At 48.3% G+C, this 17,688-nt stretch overlaps 1 protein-coding gene across 3 annotated transcripts in view; it reads right to left on the bottom strand.

Moving 5' to 3' along the window:
- Positions 1 to 62: 62 nt before the first annotated feature.
- srcap (Snf2-related CREBBP activator protein) overlaps positions 63 to 17,688 on the bottom strand; it is a 30,097-nt gene continuing 12,471 nt past the window's right edge. For all 3 annotated transcript variants that reach the window (XM_027289370.1, XM_027289372.1, XM_027289371.1), the window contains 21 exons: positions 17,434 to 17,611; positions 17,169 to 17,305; positions 16,755 to 16,924; positions 14,355 to 14,684; positions 14,087 to 14,273; positions 13,804 to 13,973; positions 13,505 to 13,656; positions 13,207 to 13,413; positions 12,949 to 13,113; positions 12,110 to 12,262; positions 11,616 to 11,945; positions 10,202 to 10,371; positions 9,744 to 10,057; positions 9,461 to 9,663; positions 8,991 to 9,160; positions 8,669 to 8,865; positions 7,939 to 8,053; positions 7,196 to 7,321; positions 6,932 to 7,108; positions 6,733 to 6,816; positions 63 to 6,615 (listed from right to left, as the gene is read on the bottom strand). In XM_027289370.1, the coding sequence (XP_027145171.1) occupies positions 1,744 to 6,615; positions 6,733 to 6,816; positions 6,932 to 7,108; positions 7,196 to 7,321; positions 7,939 to 8,053; positions 8,669 to 8,865; positions 8,991 to 9,160; positions 9,461 to 9,663; positions 9,744 to 10,057; positions 10,202 to 10,371; positions 11,616 to 11,945; positions 12,110 to 12,262; positions 12,949 to 13,113; positions 13,207 to 13,413; positions 13,505 to 13,656; positions 13,804 to 13,973; positions 14,087 to 14,273; positions 14,355 to 14,684; positions 16,755 to 16,924; positions 17,169 to 17,305; positions 17,434 to 17,611 (8,607 nt within the window). In that variant the 3' untranslated portion in view covers positions 63 to 1,743. The remainder of the gene's footprint in view (positions 6,616 to 6,732; positions 6,817 to 6,931; positions 7,109 to 7,195; positions 7,322 to 7,938; positions 8,054 to 8,668; positions 8,866 to 8,990; positions 9,161 to 9,460; positions 9,664 to 9,743; positions 10,058 to 10,201; positions 10,372 to 11,615; positions 11,946 to 12,109; positions 12,263 to 12,948; positions 13,114 to 13,206; positions 13,414 to 13,504; positions 13,657 to 13,803; positions 13,974 to 14,086; positions 14,274 to 14,354; positions 14,685 to 16,754; positions 16,925 to 17,168; positions 17,306 to 17,433; positions 17,612 to 17,688) is intronic.

Here is a 17,688-nt window from a genome sequence, read left to right as displayed (position 1 = left end):
ACGATTTAAAAAAAACAAAAAACCTTCAAACACAATGAGGAGAAAAAATAATAATAGCAAACTAATTTTTGGTCTTTTTATTCAACTGTAATTGTCTTAGTCTTTCAAGTAAAACAATGTGGAATTACAAGGGATCAAAAGGAATGCAACAAATGAAGAGACAAATCAAAAAAATAAAATAATAATAAGACCATCACCATAAACTAACCACCCCCCACCCTCCCCGTCCTCCGTCTCGGATACCTTTGCTCAAAGGAAATCGACAATTTACAGTCATCTGGAACTGTACCAGTAATTTTTATTCACATATTTTGTCCAAGTATTTTTTTTTTCTTTTTCTTTTTTTTTACATGAACGAAGAGCGATGAAGTGACAGTGACAAAAACCTCTGGTGAAAAAATGAAACAATTTGGTTGCACTGATGCACGGTGCTTCTTTTCTTGAAGAGGGTGGTGGTGGTGGTTTGGTGGTGGTTGGTTGGTTGGTTGGGTGGGTGGAGGAGTTATACTTTTTTTTTTTTCATCTTTTCTTTTTTTTTTAAATAACGAGAGAAGCGCCACACCTCCATGTTTCAGGTGCTTCACAAGGCAATCTGAGGTTCAAACCCATTTCTGGCCCGAGAGGCACTCTTTAACGACATTTAATTTTCCATATAAATACATGACGAAGTGAACCGGAATAATAACTGCCTTTGGGAAGATTCGGAAAAATTAGATTTTTTATTTTCCTCCTCCGCTTCAGGTCATGTCAAGAGGAGCCTTTCAACTTGAATTAATATGTTTGAACTGTAGAGATACGTCGTGAGGTACCGGGAGACCAATTAATTAATTCACTGAAGTTGATGTAAAAACTTATTACTACACCACAAAGTACTCGAAAAAAGCCGAGGGCCACGTTATCAGATGTGCAAATGAGAAATGCAAGGCTGGATTTTTAAAAAAAATGAATCCAATGAACAGAAACATGAAAAAACAACAACAAAACAAAAAAATAAGGGGGGGCCCAAGCAAAGACAAGCTCCAGCATAGTGCAGCAAAGATCACATTGACAGATCAGTTCTCTTCCTAATACCCTGGAAGAAATAATAAAATATGCATAACTTATCGACTGACTACAAAGAAACAATAGTCAGGACAGCTGACGAAATTTTCAAAACCAAACTTTCTAAAACCTCCAACTTACAATACAACTGGTCACTCAAAAGTTTTTAATGTCACACAAATGACTTTTCATTTATAACCCTAATAAGAGGGTGCTGTATAATCCTGTCTTAACACATAAGATCTGAGTGTTCCAGTCTTTAATGATTACAGTACATAATGTGAACTAACAACTTTCCTTTATTACCTCCCGCACCACCTCTGTCACCCTCGAGTCCCAGCGGTTCGTTTAATCCACTGTCTCTCTCCGTCGGTTTTTAACGGACGCCACAATGATAGCGCCGCGTTTTTATTTAATTAATTTATTTTTTTTTAACTCTCAGTCCGGCATCCCTGAGCCTTCCCCCCGCAGCTGACAAATGGCTGGAGCTGGTGAGGGGACCAGCTCCAATTGGAAAAGGGAGAGGGCCCCAAGAGGCAGGGAGGGGAGGTCCCCAGCTTGTGCAGCACTCGGTTCCCTTGCGTTCGTTCAGAGTGCAGACAAAGCAGCAGCCGTTGGAGGTCGTGACATGCTCTCGTATCGTGCTCTGCAACAACACTCTCGCTTCCGTTTTTTTTTTAAAAATTCCCTTTGGCACTCCGATCATGTCTTGTTGTGACGATGCTGACCAGAAGAGGAGCGCGTGCTTGCGGCCGGTGACCTGGCCTGCACTGCCGCGAGCGCCGCGACACTCCGCAACACCCTGTCCGGCGTCCCCTCTGCTCCCGAGCTGCTGGTCACCTCCTGCGAGAGCCTTTGGGACCTCCTGCTGTCCTGCCGACTCTCCCTGTGGTGGCCCTGCCTCTCTCTTCTGTCTCTGCTCTTTGCCCACTCTGAGCTGCGCTCGCTGCCGGAGGAGGCGGCGCGGGACTCCCTGTGCTCCGTGTTTTGAGAGCTGATGCTGTGGGTGCGTTGGCTGCTGTTGCTGCTGCTGCGACTTCTGCTGCTGCGTCCACCGCCGTCGCCCTCGCCGTCGCTGCTCATGCTGCTGCAAGCGCTGTGGCCCCGGGACGAAGACTGAGCCTCTGCGTCGCCTTCCTTTCCCCCTGATGACTTCCTGTTCCCCCTTTCCTCTGCTTTGGACTTCTTGTTCTCCACTCCCAGGGGTGGAACCAGAGAACCCGGGCACTGTCGGGTGGAGCGGGAAGCAGAGCGGCTCGTCTGATTGGGCGTTGATGGTTTGTTGCCACTGCTTTTATTGTTAGTAAGGTTGACAGAGTTACTCTGAGGGGAGGCTGCCACACTTTTGCTTTTAGGCTTTTGGTTCTTGTCCGAAGATGAGGCAGGGGAAGTCGCGGCGGCCTTGGCGCCCGAGTCTTTCCGAGTGAAGTGGCCGGGGGAATCCACCCGGCCTTTCATTGCGAGGAGCTTGGCTGCTGCATTGAGTGCCGAGCATCTCTTCCCCAGAACTTCAGGCTCAGACGGCAACGAGGGCGCGCTGTTCGTCTGAACTTTACTGTCTTGTGAAGGTTGAGATCCTGCAGACTTCCTGGTGATCCTAACAGACGACGTATCGCTGCCAGACTCTCCACCTGTTGATGTGTTGGCATTGTTCGATGTGTTCTTGTCAGAGCTGTGTGCAGGTTTCTTCCCTTGCCGGCTGTTTCCTTTCTCCCTTTCCTGATCTTGCAGCCTGTGCTTGGCCGAGCGGGTCAAACGCTGCTCCTTTCTGGTCTCGCTGTTGTCAGAGTCCGAGGAGGAAGAGGAAGACCTGGATCGCCGTCTCCGAGACGAAGCGGTGCTGAGCTCCTTCTCGTTGCCTTCCTCCGTCTTCCTTCCACCATCTCCCCTTTTCTCCTCCTTCCCTGTTTCTGAGGTGACGTCCATTCGCCTCTTCTTGCCCGGGTGTCTGTTTTCATAAGTCCTCTTGTGGTGAGCATGACGAGTGAGGGTTGTTGTAGAGCACCCAGACGATGGTGAAGAGGAGCGAGTGGACTCTTGGCTGCTCTGACGACTAAGAGGCCTTTTCTGGATTGGAGTTTTCTGATCTTCAGTAGTTTGCTCTGCTGCTTCTCGCTTTGGTTCTTCTTTCTGCGGGGCAGTTGCAGACTGTGTTTCTCCATCTTTTCCCTCCTCAACGTTTTTGGTCTCAGAGGAACTCTCAACCTTTCTCTTTTTAGGTTGAGACTCACTGACCTCTTGCTCTTTGTCATCATCGTCCTTGCCAGTTTTCACTTCAGTCTTCACATCATCTACGTCCATTTCTGTCGCCCTGTCCGGGTCGCTTTTAGAAGCTTTCTGCGTCGTCTCTAAAGATTTCTTCTCAGATGAAACACTAGGAGGAGCAGAGGTGGGTACTTCGGGAAGGGCCTCTTTCTGGGGTGGTGTGGATACCTCTGGGGAAACGTCTGTGGACACGGAGCTTTGTACCTCTTCAGAGGTTTGTTTGTTGGACACAGGAGGGACTGTTTTGGTTGTGGCAGCTGTGGTTGCTGACACGGGGGTGGCAGCTTTGGTAGTGGATACTTGGGTAGTTGTGACGTTGGTGGTAGTTACTGTAATGGACCTCTCTGAGGATGGGGGTGACGTAGTTGTGGTGACTGTTGGGGCACCTGTAGAAGATGTTACTGCGGGTGAGATCTTGACAGTCTTTTCTGGAGTTGCGGGGCGAGTAGTTTCAGTCGTGTGTTCTTTGGAAGGGGCTGTTACTTGGACTCCCTCTGTTGAGGTCGGTGTAGTTACTGTAACTGCCTTTGCCTTGGCGGTGGTAGCTACACTGGCAGAAGTTGTAGCGGGGGCATGAGTGCAGATCGGCGTAGGTGCTGGAGGAGGTTTTGCTGAGGATGCACCAGCCGCTGAAACAGTTGTTACCTGTGCAGCCACATGAACTGTTGTTGCTGTGGTTGTCACTGGCTTGGTAGGGACTCTGGTAGTTGTCACATTAGTCCCTGCTTGGGCTGGAGAAGGTGATGAAGCAGATGATGCCACCGGTGGTGGTGTAGAAGCTTTGTCAGACGTGGTTGGACTTGCAGTGCGAACGGGGCTTGGGCTTGTTGAGTTTGATGAACTAGATTTCACTGTTGTCGTCCTGGTTGTTGCTGTAGGGGGGGAAGACGAAGTTGGTTTTGGTGAAACTGAAGGTGGACTTGTAGCTGTAACTGAAACCTTTTGGGGGGCAGCTGGGGTGGGTGTTACAGTAGCTGGGGTGGTTACAGTAGCTGGGGTGGGCGTTACAGTAGCTGGGGCCGGCGTTACAGTAGCTGGCGTAGGTTTTTCAGACGACAGAGCAGAGGCTTGCGGTAGGTCCGTCACAGCAGTAGCTTTAGTTGGGGCTGATTTAGCCGTGGTGGTTACTGCTGGTGTAACAGTTTCTGTTTTTGATGTTACGTTAGGAGCTGTTGTAATTGTTGTGGCAGGGACTGACGGTGGGACTGCTTTGACAGCCGTGGGAGATGATGACGAAGCGGATGGAGGGGTGGCAACTGTGGTGGTTTTGGCAGAGTCTGGTCCTATTGTTTTTACAGTTGTAGATAATGATGGTTTGGGCTCTGCGGGAGCTTTAGAGGCTGTGGAAACCACGAGTGTTTGTTTTACACCTTGGAGGGTTGATGTTGATGTGACAGTGCTGGAAAGTGGCAGTGGGACTGTGGTAGTGGGGGTAGCAGTGACCGAGACGGTGGCAGATGTGGAAAGTGTGATAGGGGATGTAGAGGAAGCCTGGGTTGATGCTCTGTCTAGGCTTTGAACTGTAGCTGGAGCTGAACTAATGACTTGCGCTGAGGCCGATGTGGAGGCAGCCACAGGAAGAGGTGTGGGTGCAGCGGGTGCTGAAGTCGAGACTGGTGTGGAAGGTTTATCTGTCGTTGCTGTAGTAGAGGTTTGAGCTGGATTTGGAGCATGGGCAGAAACTTCAGCCTTAGAGTCCGTTTCCTCAGCTTTGGTAGACTGGGAGGCCTGACTTGTAGTGATAACAGCAGCTATGGGGGTTTCCGACTTGTGGGAGGATGTTGGCTCTGTGCTAGCATCAGTTTTTGACATACCAGATACAGCAGTGGTGGTGGTGGTGGTCTCATTACTAGAGATTTGTCTTTCACTAACAGTTTCTAGTACGTTTGTAGAGTCTTTGCGAGGACGACCCCGCTTACGTTTTGGGGAGAGTGGAGGGCTCCCTTCATCACTTAGCGAGGTGGGCTGTGTGGAAGGAGTCGCTGTGTTGTCAGCGTCAGGTAACCTAGGAGGAGTCTTAGGGGGCCGGCCCCTCTTTCTTTTCAAAGGTGTTACGAGAGAGTTCACGCTGGACTCTGTAGAAGTTGCAGTGGCGTCTTTGCCTGGTGGAATGTCCGTTTTTCTAGACTGGATCCCTCCTCTTCCTCTACCCAGGAGCTGCTGCTGCTGCTGCTCTCCCAGCTGAGCAGCCATGCGAGATTCAGTCTCCAACCTGCGCCGTACAGGAAGGTTTCTCAGCACGGGCATGTCGGGAGAAAGATGGGGTGGGGAATACGGAGGATAGCTTCTGACAGGCTGTGGGTGCACAGACGGACTCGGAGTAGAGTCTTGGTCCTGAGGAGATTTAGTGACGATCCCCTTAGTTTTGCTGTCGGGGCTCGGTGAGGCGTTGTCTTTGCTTGGTTCGTCGGCGAATCCAGATGCGTTCTCCTCCGCAGTTGCCTCCTCTGAAGAAGCACCGCCTCCAGTGCCGCTTCCTCGCCGACGCCTCCTCCTCGGCTCTTTGTCTTCCACCACTGTGACCAGCCTCCCCGGGAGTTTCCGCAGGACCTTGGCCGATGGGGAGTCTTCAACCAGGCCCCGCAGGACTTCACCATCCGCTGACTGACGCTTGCGAGGCGATCGTGAGCTGGTGGAGGGCGGAGACATGGGGCTGTGGTCTTTGCTGTCATCATCTTTTGACTGATGTTCTGCTGGGCAGGTGGATTCTAGAGAAGATTCAGACATCCTCCTCTCATTCTCCATCTCTTTCTCCTCTCGGCTTGCTTTGGAGCTCTTGCTGTCGGTCTCCCCGATACACTGTTGTTTCCCTCCAGGAGGGGATGTTGTAGGAGGGGAAGGCACTGGGCTGGAATGGGAGCGGTTTAGTAAAGTCCTACTTTTGGTGGCCTGGTGATCTCTGGCAGGAGATGAAGCTTTTGAAGATTTAGAGGAATCCTGAAGCCTGGTTGATGAGGAGGTTTTGTTGTGGTCTGTGCGGGACGGGGTGGTAGACACAGTACTAGTGTCTTTGGCAGCACCTCGTCCTCTCAGTCCAAAGCGGAGTCTTTCAGGCACTTCTCTCGGGGTCGTAGCCTCGGGTTCAGTTTCAGGCGAGGCCCCACGCAGCCGACCGCTAGTCCTCGTAGAGGTGGCGATCTTGTCCTTGTCCTTGGGTTTACGGCCACGGCGGGCTGGGGTTGGCTGAGCCGGCTCCACCGAGGCTGGCGGTGACAGAAGATATTCGTCGTCGTCATCGGATGAAGCGTGAAGCTTTAGGCCTTCCTCCTTGGCCTGGTCCAGGCCCTTCCTGGCAGCCTCCACTTGCTCCTGAACAGACACAGGCAGAACAGATTTTTACTTTGTTGTATTTATTTAATCAAACTTTTAGAAAGCTGTGGTGATGAGACACATCTTTGTAATTAAAAGGCGAAGGTCTGGTGTTACCTCAGCCTGCTTCAACTCTTCTTTGCACACATCTTCTAATGAGGCTTCCAGGAAGTTCATGGCGTAGCGTTCGATGGGAGTGAGCTGGAGGATGTGAAGAGGATATGCTGAGTTAACAGAGCATAAAATAACTACAGACATAACGCAGACAGTTCTGGATTTTAAATTAAATCAGTTACAGAAGTGCATGATTATTTACCTGCTCCACCAGAGCAGCTATTTCCTGCTCTGCCTTGGAGAGCTCCTCCACTTCTTCTTGTTCCCCTCCGTCGTCCAGCGGTATGTTCTCGTTGAACTCGGCCAGTTCTGCCACCTGCTCTGCTTTGGCCTGAGAGGCTGCTACTATGTCCTCCTCATCCTCGGCACGACACAGCGCCTGCGAGGATCATTTAAAGATAATCAGGACATCTGTGCACTGTCCCACTGACTGGAAATGCTACATATATGTTACGATGCAGCTCACCTGCTCCAGGATGGTGGTGCTCTGCTTGTTGACAGCTTCCTCCTCCTCAGCTTGAGGCACCGACAGCTCCATCGCCACCTCTCTCTTCTCCCCTTCATTCATGTCAAAGAGCTCTCGGATTGTTTGCTGAGGAACAAAGTGGAAATGAGACATTAGGCAGTTAAATGGCTCTCTATACTTAAAAAAAGAGGCACTTGAACTGCTTAATGATACGCTAATAGTGTCATTTATTTAATGCATTAATTAGGAAATGCTGCAGTGTTGGCACACGGGGAGTTTCTTTAAAAAGGTAGACCTGAACAAATTAAAAAAAAGAGGGCCGACAGACAATTAGGCACCTCAGTCATCAAACAAACACCTACAGCATGTTTGTGTTTGCAGATTCATCATCATGATTAACACAGATTATGCGAGGCAGCCATAACACTAACAGTGATTAGAGACAGATGAATGCACTTGATTGGACTTTACTTTATGCTCAGTACTTTTATATGACGAGCAACCAGGAGTAAAAAAAAAAAAGTGACACGTGGTTTGAGATCTGAAATGTGAGAACATGCCCGTAAGAAGCCACAAAAAAATTCAATCAGGGCGTTGTTATGCTTTACTGGTTTCGCCACTGTCCACCCGGATAGTCTCAGTTTCAGAGACTGACTGTCGACGGACTGAGAGTTATAGAATTATAGAAATGTGTTTTCCTGATGTGTTGGCGAGTGATCAGTTTGTACACTATGAATTCATACCTGCTTGAAGAAGGCGGTGGTGAAGTTTCCTCCTTCGATGGCCATATCTCCCAGCATCCTCTTCTGATTGGCCTTCTTCAAAATGTTCTCCTCCACTGTGCGCTCACTGATCAGCCTTGAAGAGGAACATTAAAAACAAAACATTGAATTCCAGTTCTGTAGTTATAACTATGAAAATGAAATACAATAGCTTTAAAAGAACACGGAAAAACTTCATCAAATGTCAGTTCCTCTTCCTTCAAACACCTTCCACTGTAGTCCTATTGTCCCACCTGCTCTTTGTGCTGCAGTGAGGACACATGCTGAATCTTTTTCACAGACCTTTAGACTGTTCAATAAAGATCTATCCCGTATAATCAATATTTGCTGCATTCTGTTGAGCTGCAAGTCATCCAGGACTCTGTCCATTCTGACTAACACACATGGATTACACCCGTCGTTAATGTTATAAGTAACACATGTGCTTTTACAACAACAGCATCAGAATGTTTGCCACGAGAAAAAAAAAAAAAAGGGATTTTTTGGGACTTCCCAGGATGATTTCTTGAAATTAGAATTACAACAACATCTCCTGAGGGCTCAGCAGTAAACTGCGGCATCCTGGGACGCTACCCTGCACACAAATCTGTGGATTTTGTGTGTGTGTGTCTGCTTTGTACTTCCAAGTCAAAACAAAAGTGCATCCTAACAAACATTTAAAGAAATTCTTTCGGATATATTTCTCGGTCACCTGTAGATGTGGACGTCTCTGGTCTGGCCGATTCGATGGCAGCGATCCTGTGCCTGAGCATCCATGGTGGGGTTCCAGTCGCTGTCGTAGAACACGACCGTGTCAGCTCCAGTCAGGTTCACCCCGACGCCTCCGCTGCGAGTCGACAAGATGAAGCAGAAAATACGGCGGTCTGCATTGAAGCGTTCCATGAGGGCCTGAAGGAAAAGACAGAGTTTAATAATTTCCTTTTCTTTCTGTACACAAAGATCAAGACGTCATAAACAAATATTCTGCTGTAATTTGGGGCGAGGCAGGTCGGGCAAACTGCGTCAGCACTAACCTGTCTCTGCTCCACGCGGGTGCTGCCGTCCAGACGGAGGTAGATGTGTCCGTGGTAGTTGAGGAACTGCTCCAGCACATCTAGCATACGCGTCATCTGAGTGAAGATCAACACTCTGTGGCCTCCGGTCTTCAGCTTTCGCAGCAACGTGTGGAGAGTCTGCAGCTTACCTGCACACAGAGGGAATACAAATTATTTAGAAAATTAGTCACCAACTGTCGAGAATATTAAACTGGGAGAGCAGATTGAAAAAAACAAAACAGCGAATGTTGGGCACCTATAGAATCTTTAAACTTTATTTTAAGACTTGTGGCCTGACGGTGAAAACAGCCTTTTCTAAATAAGTTCAATTTGGCTGCCTGAAGCATCAGCAAGGTGTGACCAGAGCAGAAAAATCTCATTTAAGGAGGCGATTTATGACTTTTGTAGATAAACAATAATCCAGAATATCAACTCTCTGGACAACTTACCACAATCGTACTGTATGAGCCTCAGGTCCGGGAACTGGGTCCTCATGTTACACTGGATACGGTGGAGACTGCGAGTAAGCGGAGCGACTTGAGTTGACAGCGTCGAGGAGAAGGCTGTCTGCGTGTTGCTCAGAGAAGGAGGAGGGTGGCAGCAGTGCATGGAGATCGGAGGAGCCTCCACCGGGGGAATTGCAAATGTAAACCTGAAAAACGGCCACAACAGTTAAGTCACAAATCTTTCCTCTCCTGCAGAAAGGAGGACTCGAGGAAAACAATCTCTAACCTGTCTATGATGTTGCTGAGCAGCTCCAGCCTCTCCTCGATGCTGTAGATGGCCGCTCTCACAGCGCGGCTCTGAAACCAGTAGTCGTATTTGTTCTGCCACTGTGCGAACAGGCAGCTGCTTTGGCCCGAGCGGCCCCACTCGCCCTCAGAGCTCAGGGCGGCCGGCGAGGGACGGGGACCAGGGAGGAAAGTCAGGAAGTTCAAAACCTCTCTGCCATACATGGGCTTTGCACTGCAGTGGAGCTCGTTGACTCGAATGATGAAGTCCAGTCGGCTGTCGCACTGACGTTTATGGCTATCTGCCAGCCATGACTGTTGTGAAAGAGGGTAAACATTAGCAGGGCAGAGAGCTGCAGCAGAAGATACTACAGTTGGGCTAAAGCAGCATCTGATTCTGTTCGCGTGTGGTTAAATACAGAAGAAAAGCACATTTCTGCTGAGCCCTGTTGATCTTACCATGTGGAAAGGAGAGCGAGGGGGTGGACGAGGCACTTTCCTGGGCGGAGGGTAGGCTTTCGCCCCTGTACTGGATCTAGACTTTGTAGGAACTGGCGTTTGACCGCTGCCGTCACGTGGTACAGCTGAAGACTTGGACGAAGAGGATGAAGAGGCCACCTGAACTGGAGCTGAGGCGAGAAGGAGAAGGCAAAAATTTAAATATTTCAGCCACCCTGCTGTCAAAAATAAGCTCTAAATTGTTTGTCAAGTTCACAAGCATCATTTTCCGACATCACAACTGCTGCAGTCTGTTGTCTTTTAACATGCACTTCACCAGGTTACTCAGCCAAACAATGTGGGCAATCTCTGACCACATCTGACAACAGTTTAGCCTCTGAGGGGTGACGACCAGCGGATATCCGGAAAACACAAATCTGAGCCAAGACTTCCTCTATCGTCTAATCAGCAACGTGATATGCAAGAACGACATGAAAGACACATTTCTACTGATCTCTATAAACAAATATCTGCATATGAATGCGATGGGTTCGTTCCTGTGCCAAAATCTCGGTCGCCTACAGAGTCGGAACTCAAGCGCAGATCTGTTTATAGAGATTATGACGTGGGAATCTGAGAACATTTTTGCATGCACTGTGGTAGTAGTAGCTCGACCACATTTTGGAACCAGGACTTGAACTGTATTAGTGGTAGAGGACGCTGTGGTGGTCCTAATTTAGTTTTCTGCTGTGTGGCTCAGACAGAGCAGAGCTCTCTGGTGAAGAATTTAGATTTTTAGAGGGAATTCAAGGATGAACCATCAAGTGTCATTCTCTCTTCTTCTGTTTATTCCTTTTCCCCACTGTTCCCATTGTTATGTGCGTGCAGATTAGAAACTCAGTTACCTGTATAACCTGGCAGAGAAATTGGGATTCTCCAGGAGAAATCGACTTGGGAAGATCATGTTTCACTAACGTCACACCCAAATTACAGGAGCTGTTTACACGTTTGCTTACGGGAGAAGCCAATTGTAACCAGATTTTTTTAAGGGCAGGTTAATGCCTTATTAAATGAGGGAGGAGGAGTAGATGTAGTGTTAGGATTTTATTACAAGATAATTAACTTTTTGTTAATGGAAAAACTGTATTAGTCAGAGTGTTTTTATATCTTTCAAACGTCTGCAGGAGATCTTCAAATACAGTAACCTGGCTTCCACATATTTTCCTGCGACTGTCTAAACTTCCCTGCATGTTTCGTCTTACATTACACACTGCAGACATCTGGTGCTCTAAGCGGATTAAAAAAAAATTGGAGTTGGGTGGTAGGAGAAGCAGAACTGGGTCGGATCATTACTGCAACTAATCTTTGTCATGCATGCATACGGCGTTATGAATTATAGCTCGGAGAGAATATGAACCCGAGCTCGTTCTCTCACCTGGCTGCTCCGTGCTTGGCGGAGGAGGCTGCACTACTTTGAGGACAGGACAAGGGTGGTGGGGCTGGTTCGGGGTGGAGCTGGGGTTCCCGGGAGGAGCTATGGTGTAGTGAGCGGTAGCAGGACCAGGGGTGCGCTGAGAGATTTGCAGTGGAGCAGTGTTTCTGACAGGGGTTGTGTTGGCGTGAGGGTGCGGGGACGGGGAGGCCTGAGGGACAACGCGAGGGGAAGGGGCCACTGCCAGCGTGGGCACAGGCCCGCCCTCCTTGCCTGCTGTCTGACGCACAACGATCTTCACGACGCCGGGGCTGCTCACCATGGTGGGGGTCACTGAGGAAACATAAACCATATTTACAGATATGATCCTGAAAGATTTAACTGACAGAAAGTCAAAATTACGTCCAGATCTTCAGGCAAAATTACCTTTTTTTTTTTAACAAAACAGTCAATAATTAAAAAAATATTTGGCAAGAGAAGACAGAAGAGTTGAAAACCTTGTCCGGGGGCGCTGTGAGCCAGCCGATTGGTGGGGAGGGCAGTCGAGGTGCTTGCAGGATGTGTGTTGGCCGCGCTCTGGACCGCCACCTGAGCAGGCTGGCTGATGATGTGATGCTGCACTCCACTGGACACTAGGTGCATCACATTACCTGCAGTGTGACATTGAGTCAGACAGGTAGACCCCAGAATCTCCAGTAAATGCAAAGGCAATGACTTTAGTGGTTCCTTCTTTAAAGAGATCAGGTTTAAATAAATCTAATAAATAAGAAGCTGCACAACTACTGAAAACAAAAACATCACTATTAGTTTGCTTAACATTGTGACCGTGTGTTTCAGTTTCAGGTTTTGTTGAAGCAGCAGCTACAACGTCTTGCTTTCACTTTAAACATCATTACATTCTACTGCAGTCTGGCTTTAATAAGTGTTCTGTGGCTCTCCTGAAGCCTGAAGCCAAGCCTTTACTATAATCTGTGCTCTGGCATCTGGTGTGAAGCCCAAAAAATATCCAAATGACAAACTGAGATTCACTTGAAACTAACAAAAATATACATTTATTCTCATCCAGGGATGGTCTGTGGAGGGTTGCTGGAAAAACTGCCTGCTTTTACATTTTACTTCACGTGTGGGTCAAACGTGCAGAAATAATGCACCTTAAAGACGAAGATACAACTTTATTATGTACTAACTCATGTTAGAACCACATAAACTGAGGAAAATGGTCGAATCTGAGTTAACAAAGTCTGATGGGCAAAACGTACGAAGCCACATGGCGAACAGACCGAAACTGTGTTGCAGTCGTGACCCTTCTGTGGTGGGATTCAGGGGCAACACTAACCTTGAACCTGGCGTGCAGGAGCTGCTGGGACTTGGTGGATCTGAGCTCCAGACAGAGTCAGCTTGTTGCCCTGAAGCTGGAAGGTGACGGGTTTACTGCCCTGACACGAGGACACGGGTCGCCCTGCCAAGGAGGCAAGCTGGGCTATGCTCACTACCTCTCCGGCTTAGGAAGGAAAAACAGAAAGACGACGATTGGAAACAAGATTACATTCAGTTTATTGTGTGTGATATTTCAAAGACCTCGGTGTACACTTACAAGGCAACCTAGCTTGCATATCCGGACTGAGCAGAACCCTCTGGGGCATGATGTTGCTGGTGTTTGGAGCTGGGATGCTGGCTGTGCAGGAAGCAGTGGGAGGCCGTACAGTCAGCACCGGCTTTGGAGCGTTGGATCTCACTGCAGTTTGAGCGGTGAGCTGCATGGACGGGCGAGGAGAGGGCACGGTAGCGACTGAACACACCACTGAAGAAGAAAAAAAACAGGAGATATAAGAAAAGAATAAAAGAAATCACATTCAAACTTTGTCATTACGAGTTCTTTGTCTTTAACTTGCCTTGTTGAACTACTGGAGCGGGCACTGGAGTTGAGGTGACTTCAGTGACTGCAGGCGGTTTGGGGGTTTGTGCTGCAGGGGGCACGGAGCAGGTAGGTTTGTTCATCAGTAGGACCGGTCGATTATCGCCTTTAGGAGGCGGCTGGAACATCCTGGAACAGAGACCAACGTACAGGAGATCACACATCGTTGATTCTAGACTTAAACATCTGGTTTCATGACCCTCTAACAACCCAGGCTGTTCCCGCACAACCTCTGGTTATAAAAGTTTTTGAATCATCAGTAGCCGAGCTGCGTACCTGTTGACCTTCATGCGAACTGGTCTGGGTCTCGGAGGAGGTTCGGGGGACTCCAGGATCTCCTGGATTAGTTGGCGGCTGACCTTGTGGCGCGGCAGGAAGACATCTGCCTGGTACCGGGACACGCGGCTCTCCAGACCGACAAGGTCAAACATTGAAAGGTCGCAGCGCTGAGGATGTAAAAACAAAAACCGACCTCAGGATCGCTCGCTATCTGAAAAAAAGCGCTCTCTCTCTTCCAGGATAATTTCAGACCAAATTAAAGTTTTTCTTTAACGCTAACCTTCAAAGGAGAGACCTCCAGGGCGTCCTGCACCAGGGAGGCCGTATGGAAAACAATGGGCTTCGTGATGAAGGGAGACTGGATGGGTCGAGGGTCAAACAGGTTGGGGTGGTTGCACACTTTGCGGAGCTGCATTAGGATGTTAATCACAGACATGAAGTGGCCGCTGGCTAGCGTTTCCCGAGTCCTGTGAACCAGAGACAAAGAGGTGATGAACGGAACAAAACAGGAAACAATAACAAACATCTCTCTCTCTCTATAAACTTACGAGGCCTGCGCCATGAAGTCGTCGTAGAGAAACCGCTGCCTCTTGGAGAGGCGACAGCGCACCACGTGCTCGTATTTCTTGGGCATCTGCTTCTCCACGTCGATCTTGATCCTCCTGAGCAGGAACGGCCTCAGCACCTTGTGCAGCCTCTTCACCAGCCCTTCGTTGTACTCCTGGCTGCCCTCGATCATCCCCGTCAACGGGTTGGAGAACCACTCTTTGAACTCGCGGTGGGACTGGAAGACGTGGGGCATGAGGAAGTGCATCAGAGACCACAGCTCCATCAGGCTGTTCTGTAGAGGGGTCCCTGTCAGCAGCAGGCGCCGGTGGCTTTAAATGAGAGAAGACAGCGTGGACGTTTAGATGACGAGAGAGAAGATAAACAAATGTTAAGACTCATTAAACCTGCATTAACTGATCTTTTCTGGCCACCGTATTATTACTTTATCAGCTTGTCTGCCAAACAGCTGCCTCTTTACACATTACAGACACAGAGAAGGGCAGACACTTGTTTATTTGTGACCACCTGAATCCAAATAGTCACTCTCCACCAACTCCTGAGGGAAATCTCTGCCTCTTTAGCTGCTAAATGCTCCACTGTGTTCACCAACGAGTCTCTAACTGTGTCTGCCTGCTGTTTGCTGCTGAACAGATAGTGTGCGGTGGATTTATAAGAGTTTTACCTCCCTGAAAGAAGCTGCTGAGGGCTGTAAGACCGCATCAAATCAGTGGAGTTATTGGCCCGAAAACCAAGAGCTAAAAGACACAATAAAGGAGAGCTTTGATGTGAAATCAAAGCTCTATAAATGAATATCTATCCCTTAGCCTCCATGCTTGTAACCAGTACATCTCATTAGGACTGCAACACTCGTTTCTACATTTTAGACACATATTTTGGCTCATCACACACACCAGAGTGCTCTCTTCTTTCCCGTGCAGCCCGTGCTTAGAGAAAACGTACAACTAAAAGCTTGTATGCAGTAAAGACACTGTGTGCTGAAGATATTCTTTGAAGCCGTGAGAAATTACCACCAGCTGGAACAAGCCTGCAGCCAAATGATGGCAAGTTACTCTAATTATGGCCACTTTAATGAGAAAAAAAAAATTAAAAATTGGAAGATGAGCTGCTTAAAAACTTCACATCGGCGCTCAGCTGAGGCCTGTAGATAAACTGTGCTGTGTCAAGTCAAACATGGCTAATGCTCAATGACGGCTCGTCTTCTACAGCTGAATGCACGCCGACTTTTAGTGACAAGCAACTGCTTGCAGACGAGGCACAAAGGCGGCCTTGAATGTGCTTCGACAGAGACGGGAGAGATTTTTTTCCAATGAGCATCACCACTGTGGTCTGTACAAACCTACACGGTACATAAAGCATTAAACGTGTCGTCTCCTGGAAGCCTGAGCTGCGATCGTGTCAGTCCACTGGGCTGCTCTGTCAAACATCCGTCCATCAATCATCTAAAACTGCTTGTCCTTTGCAGGGCTGCGCCGGGCTGGAGCCGATCCCAGCTGACACATTTTGTTATACAGTGAGTAATATATTATATCACAGTGTTTCGAGGAAAATGAACCAAATAAAATGAAATAAAAAAGATCTGGAGACTGCACGAATATTTGCATTCAAGCTGTTTGTTTGCCTCTTCCTGCTTCAATCACAGCGAACCATGGAAACAAACGTGAAACTCGTCCTGCTGTGTGTGTGTGTGTGTGTGTGTGTGAGAGAGATACATAACGCTATCTCCTGCGGTGTTTTTGATATTCATTGAAGTGACCTTTGGACCTAATCTGGCAGATGCTTTTGTCCAAAACGACAAATTTAGGGTTCTGTGTGTGTGTGTGTGTGTGTGTGTGTGTGTGTGTGTGTGTGTGTGTGTGTATATATTTCCTAATACAGCTGCCAGGGAACGAAACGCCAATCATACAAGTGATTATTGGCCAACTCGCACAACCACCTGAGCTTCTCCCACCTGAGGTTAGGATTGGAATATGAATCCCTTTCCGCCTGTTTTAAACAAACCACACTGCACTAAAAGCATCTCCATCTTCATCTTTATCTTTTAAATCCACATATTAAAACCTGAGACTGTTTGGACTGTAAGAACATCATGTGCGCGGATGTCTGGCCAAGTCGGATCTTAATAGCAGAACGTCAGCATTCCTCCGAGGGTACGATCTTCCTGTTATAAGTGTGGAAACAAAGCGCACAACTCGTTTATTCTACAATGTTTCGGACAGTTCACTCATGTCAGGAAACCCAACGGTGCATGACTGCAGCACACTCGAGCCAATAACGCTCAAAGAGCAGAAGAAACTATTTCACGTCCCTGATGAGGTCTACAAGTTTGTTCCTGTTAACAGCGGCAGTAACAACAGCGTGAACCGTCTGGCTCCACTGACCTGTTGAAGTTCAGCAGGCTCTGCCAGCGCTGGGACTTGAAGTTTTTGATGTTTTGTGCCTCGTCCAGGATCAGGTACCGCCAGGACTTGCGTCGGAAGGCCTGGTGATCCTGAAGCACCAACTTGTACGAAGTGATGCACACGTGGAAAGCGTTCGGCTTCGTCCAGCCCTGCACAACAAACAAACAAACAAACAACATGGTTCACAGCAGAAAGAAAAGGTTGCACCAAAGTTTTTCTGTTGCCAAGGTGCTGTGCAGTTGGACAGCAGCTACAGTAGCTCTGAACACGTCATGTTTTTTTAGTATTTTAGGAGGTTTTCGACACTAATCTCCATCAGGACTTGCTGGGAACTCTGGACAGCTGAAGACAGACACAATGGAAACGTCCCTCCGTTAGAAACAAGAACGTTACCTGTCTCTTTAGCTTTCTCTCCTTTTGGCTGCCAAAGTACGTGAGGATTTTAAACCCAGGACACCAGCGTTTCAGCTCCATCTCCCAGTTCAACATCACGCTGGTGGGGACGATGATAAGGTGAGGGCCCCAGTTACCTGAACAGGACAGGACAAATGACAAAATATCAGCAGCTGGACGTGAAACAGTGAGAGCTCCATTACAGGATGAAAATATCAGACGTGAACTGTATCGTTTAACTGCTGCATGTGGAAATGTTCGTTACCTTTCTCACAGGCGAGGTGAGCGAGCAGAGCGATGGTCTGGATGGTTTTTCCCAGTCCCATCTCGTCGGCCAGAATGCCATTGAGCTTTTTCTCGTACATAGTGACCAGCCAGTCGAGTCCAATGTGCTGGTATTCTCGTAATGTGCCATGAAGCAGGAACGGGATGGGGGTCTTGACCTTTTATTGGATGAGACAATTACGGTTCAGTACGAGATTCTTTCACCTTAAACTATTTTAGAGGGTTTGAGCTTCTT

Source organism: Larimichthys crocea, chromosome XVI, assembly GCF_000972845.2.
Source record: "Larimichthys crocea isolate SSNF chromosome XVI, L_crocea_2.0, whole genome shotgun sequence".
Lineage (NCBI taxonomy): Eukaryota > Metazoa > Chordata > Actinopteri > Sciaenidae > Larimichthys > Larimichthys crocea.
This window is presented reverse-complemented; position numbering and strand designations above follow the sequence as displayed.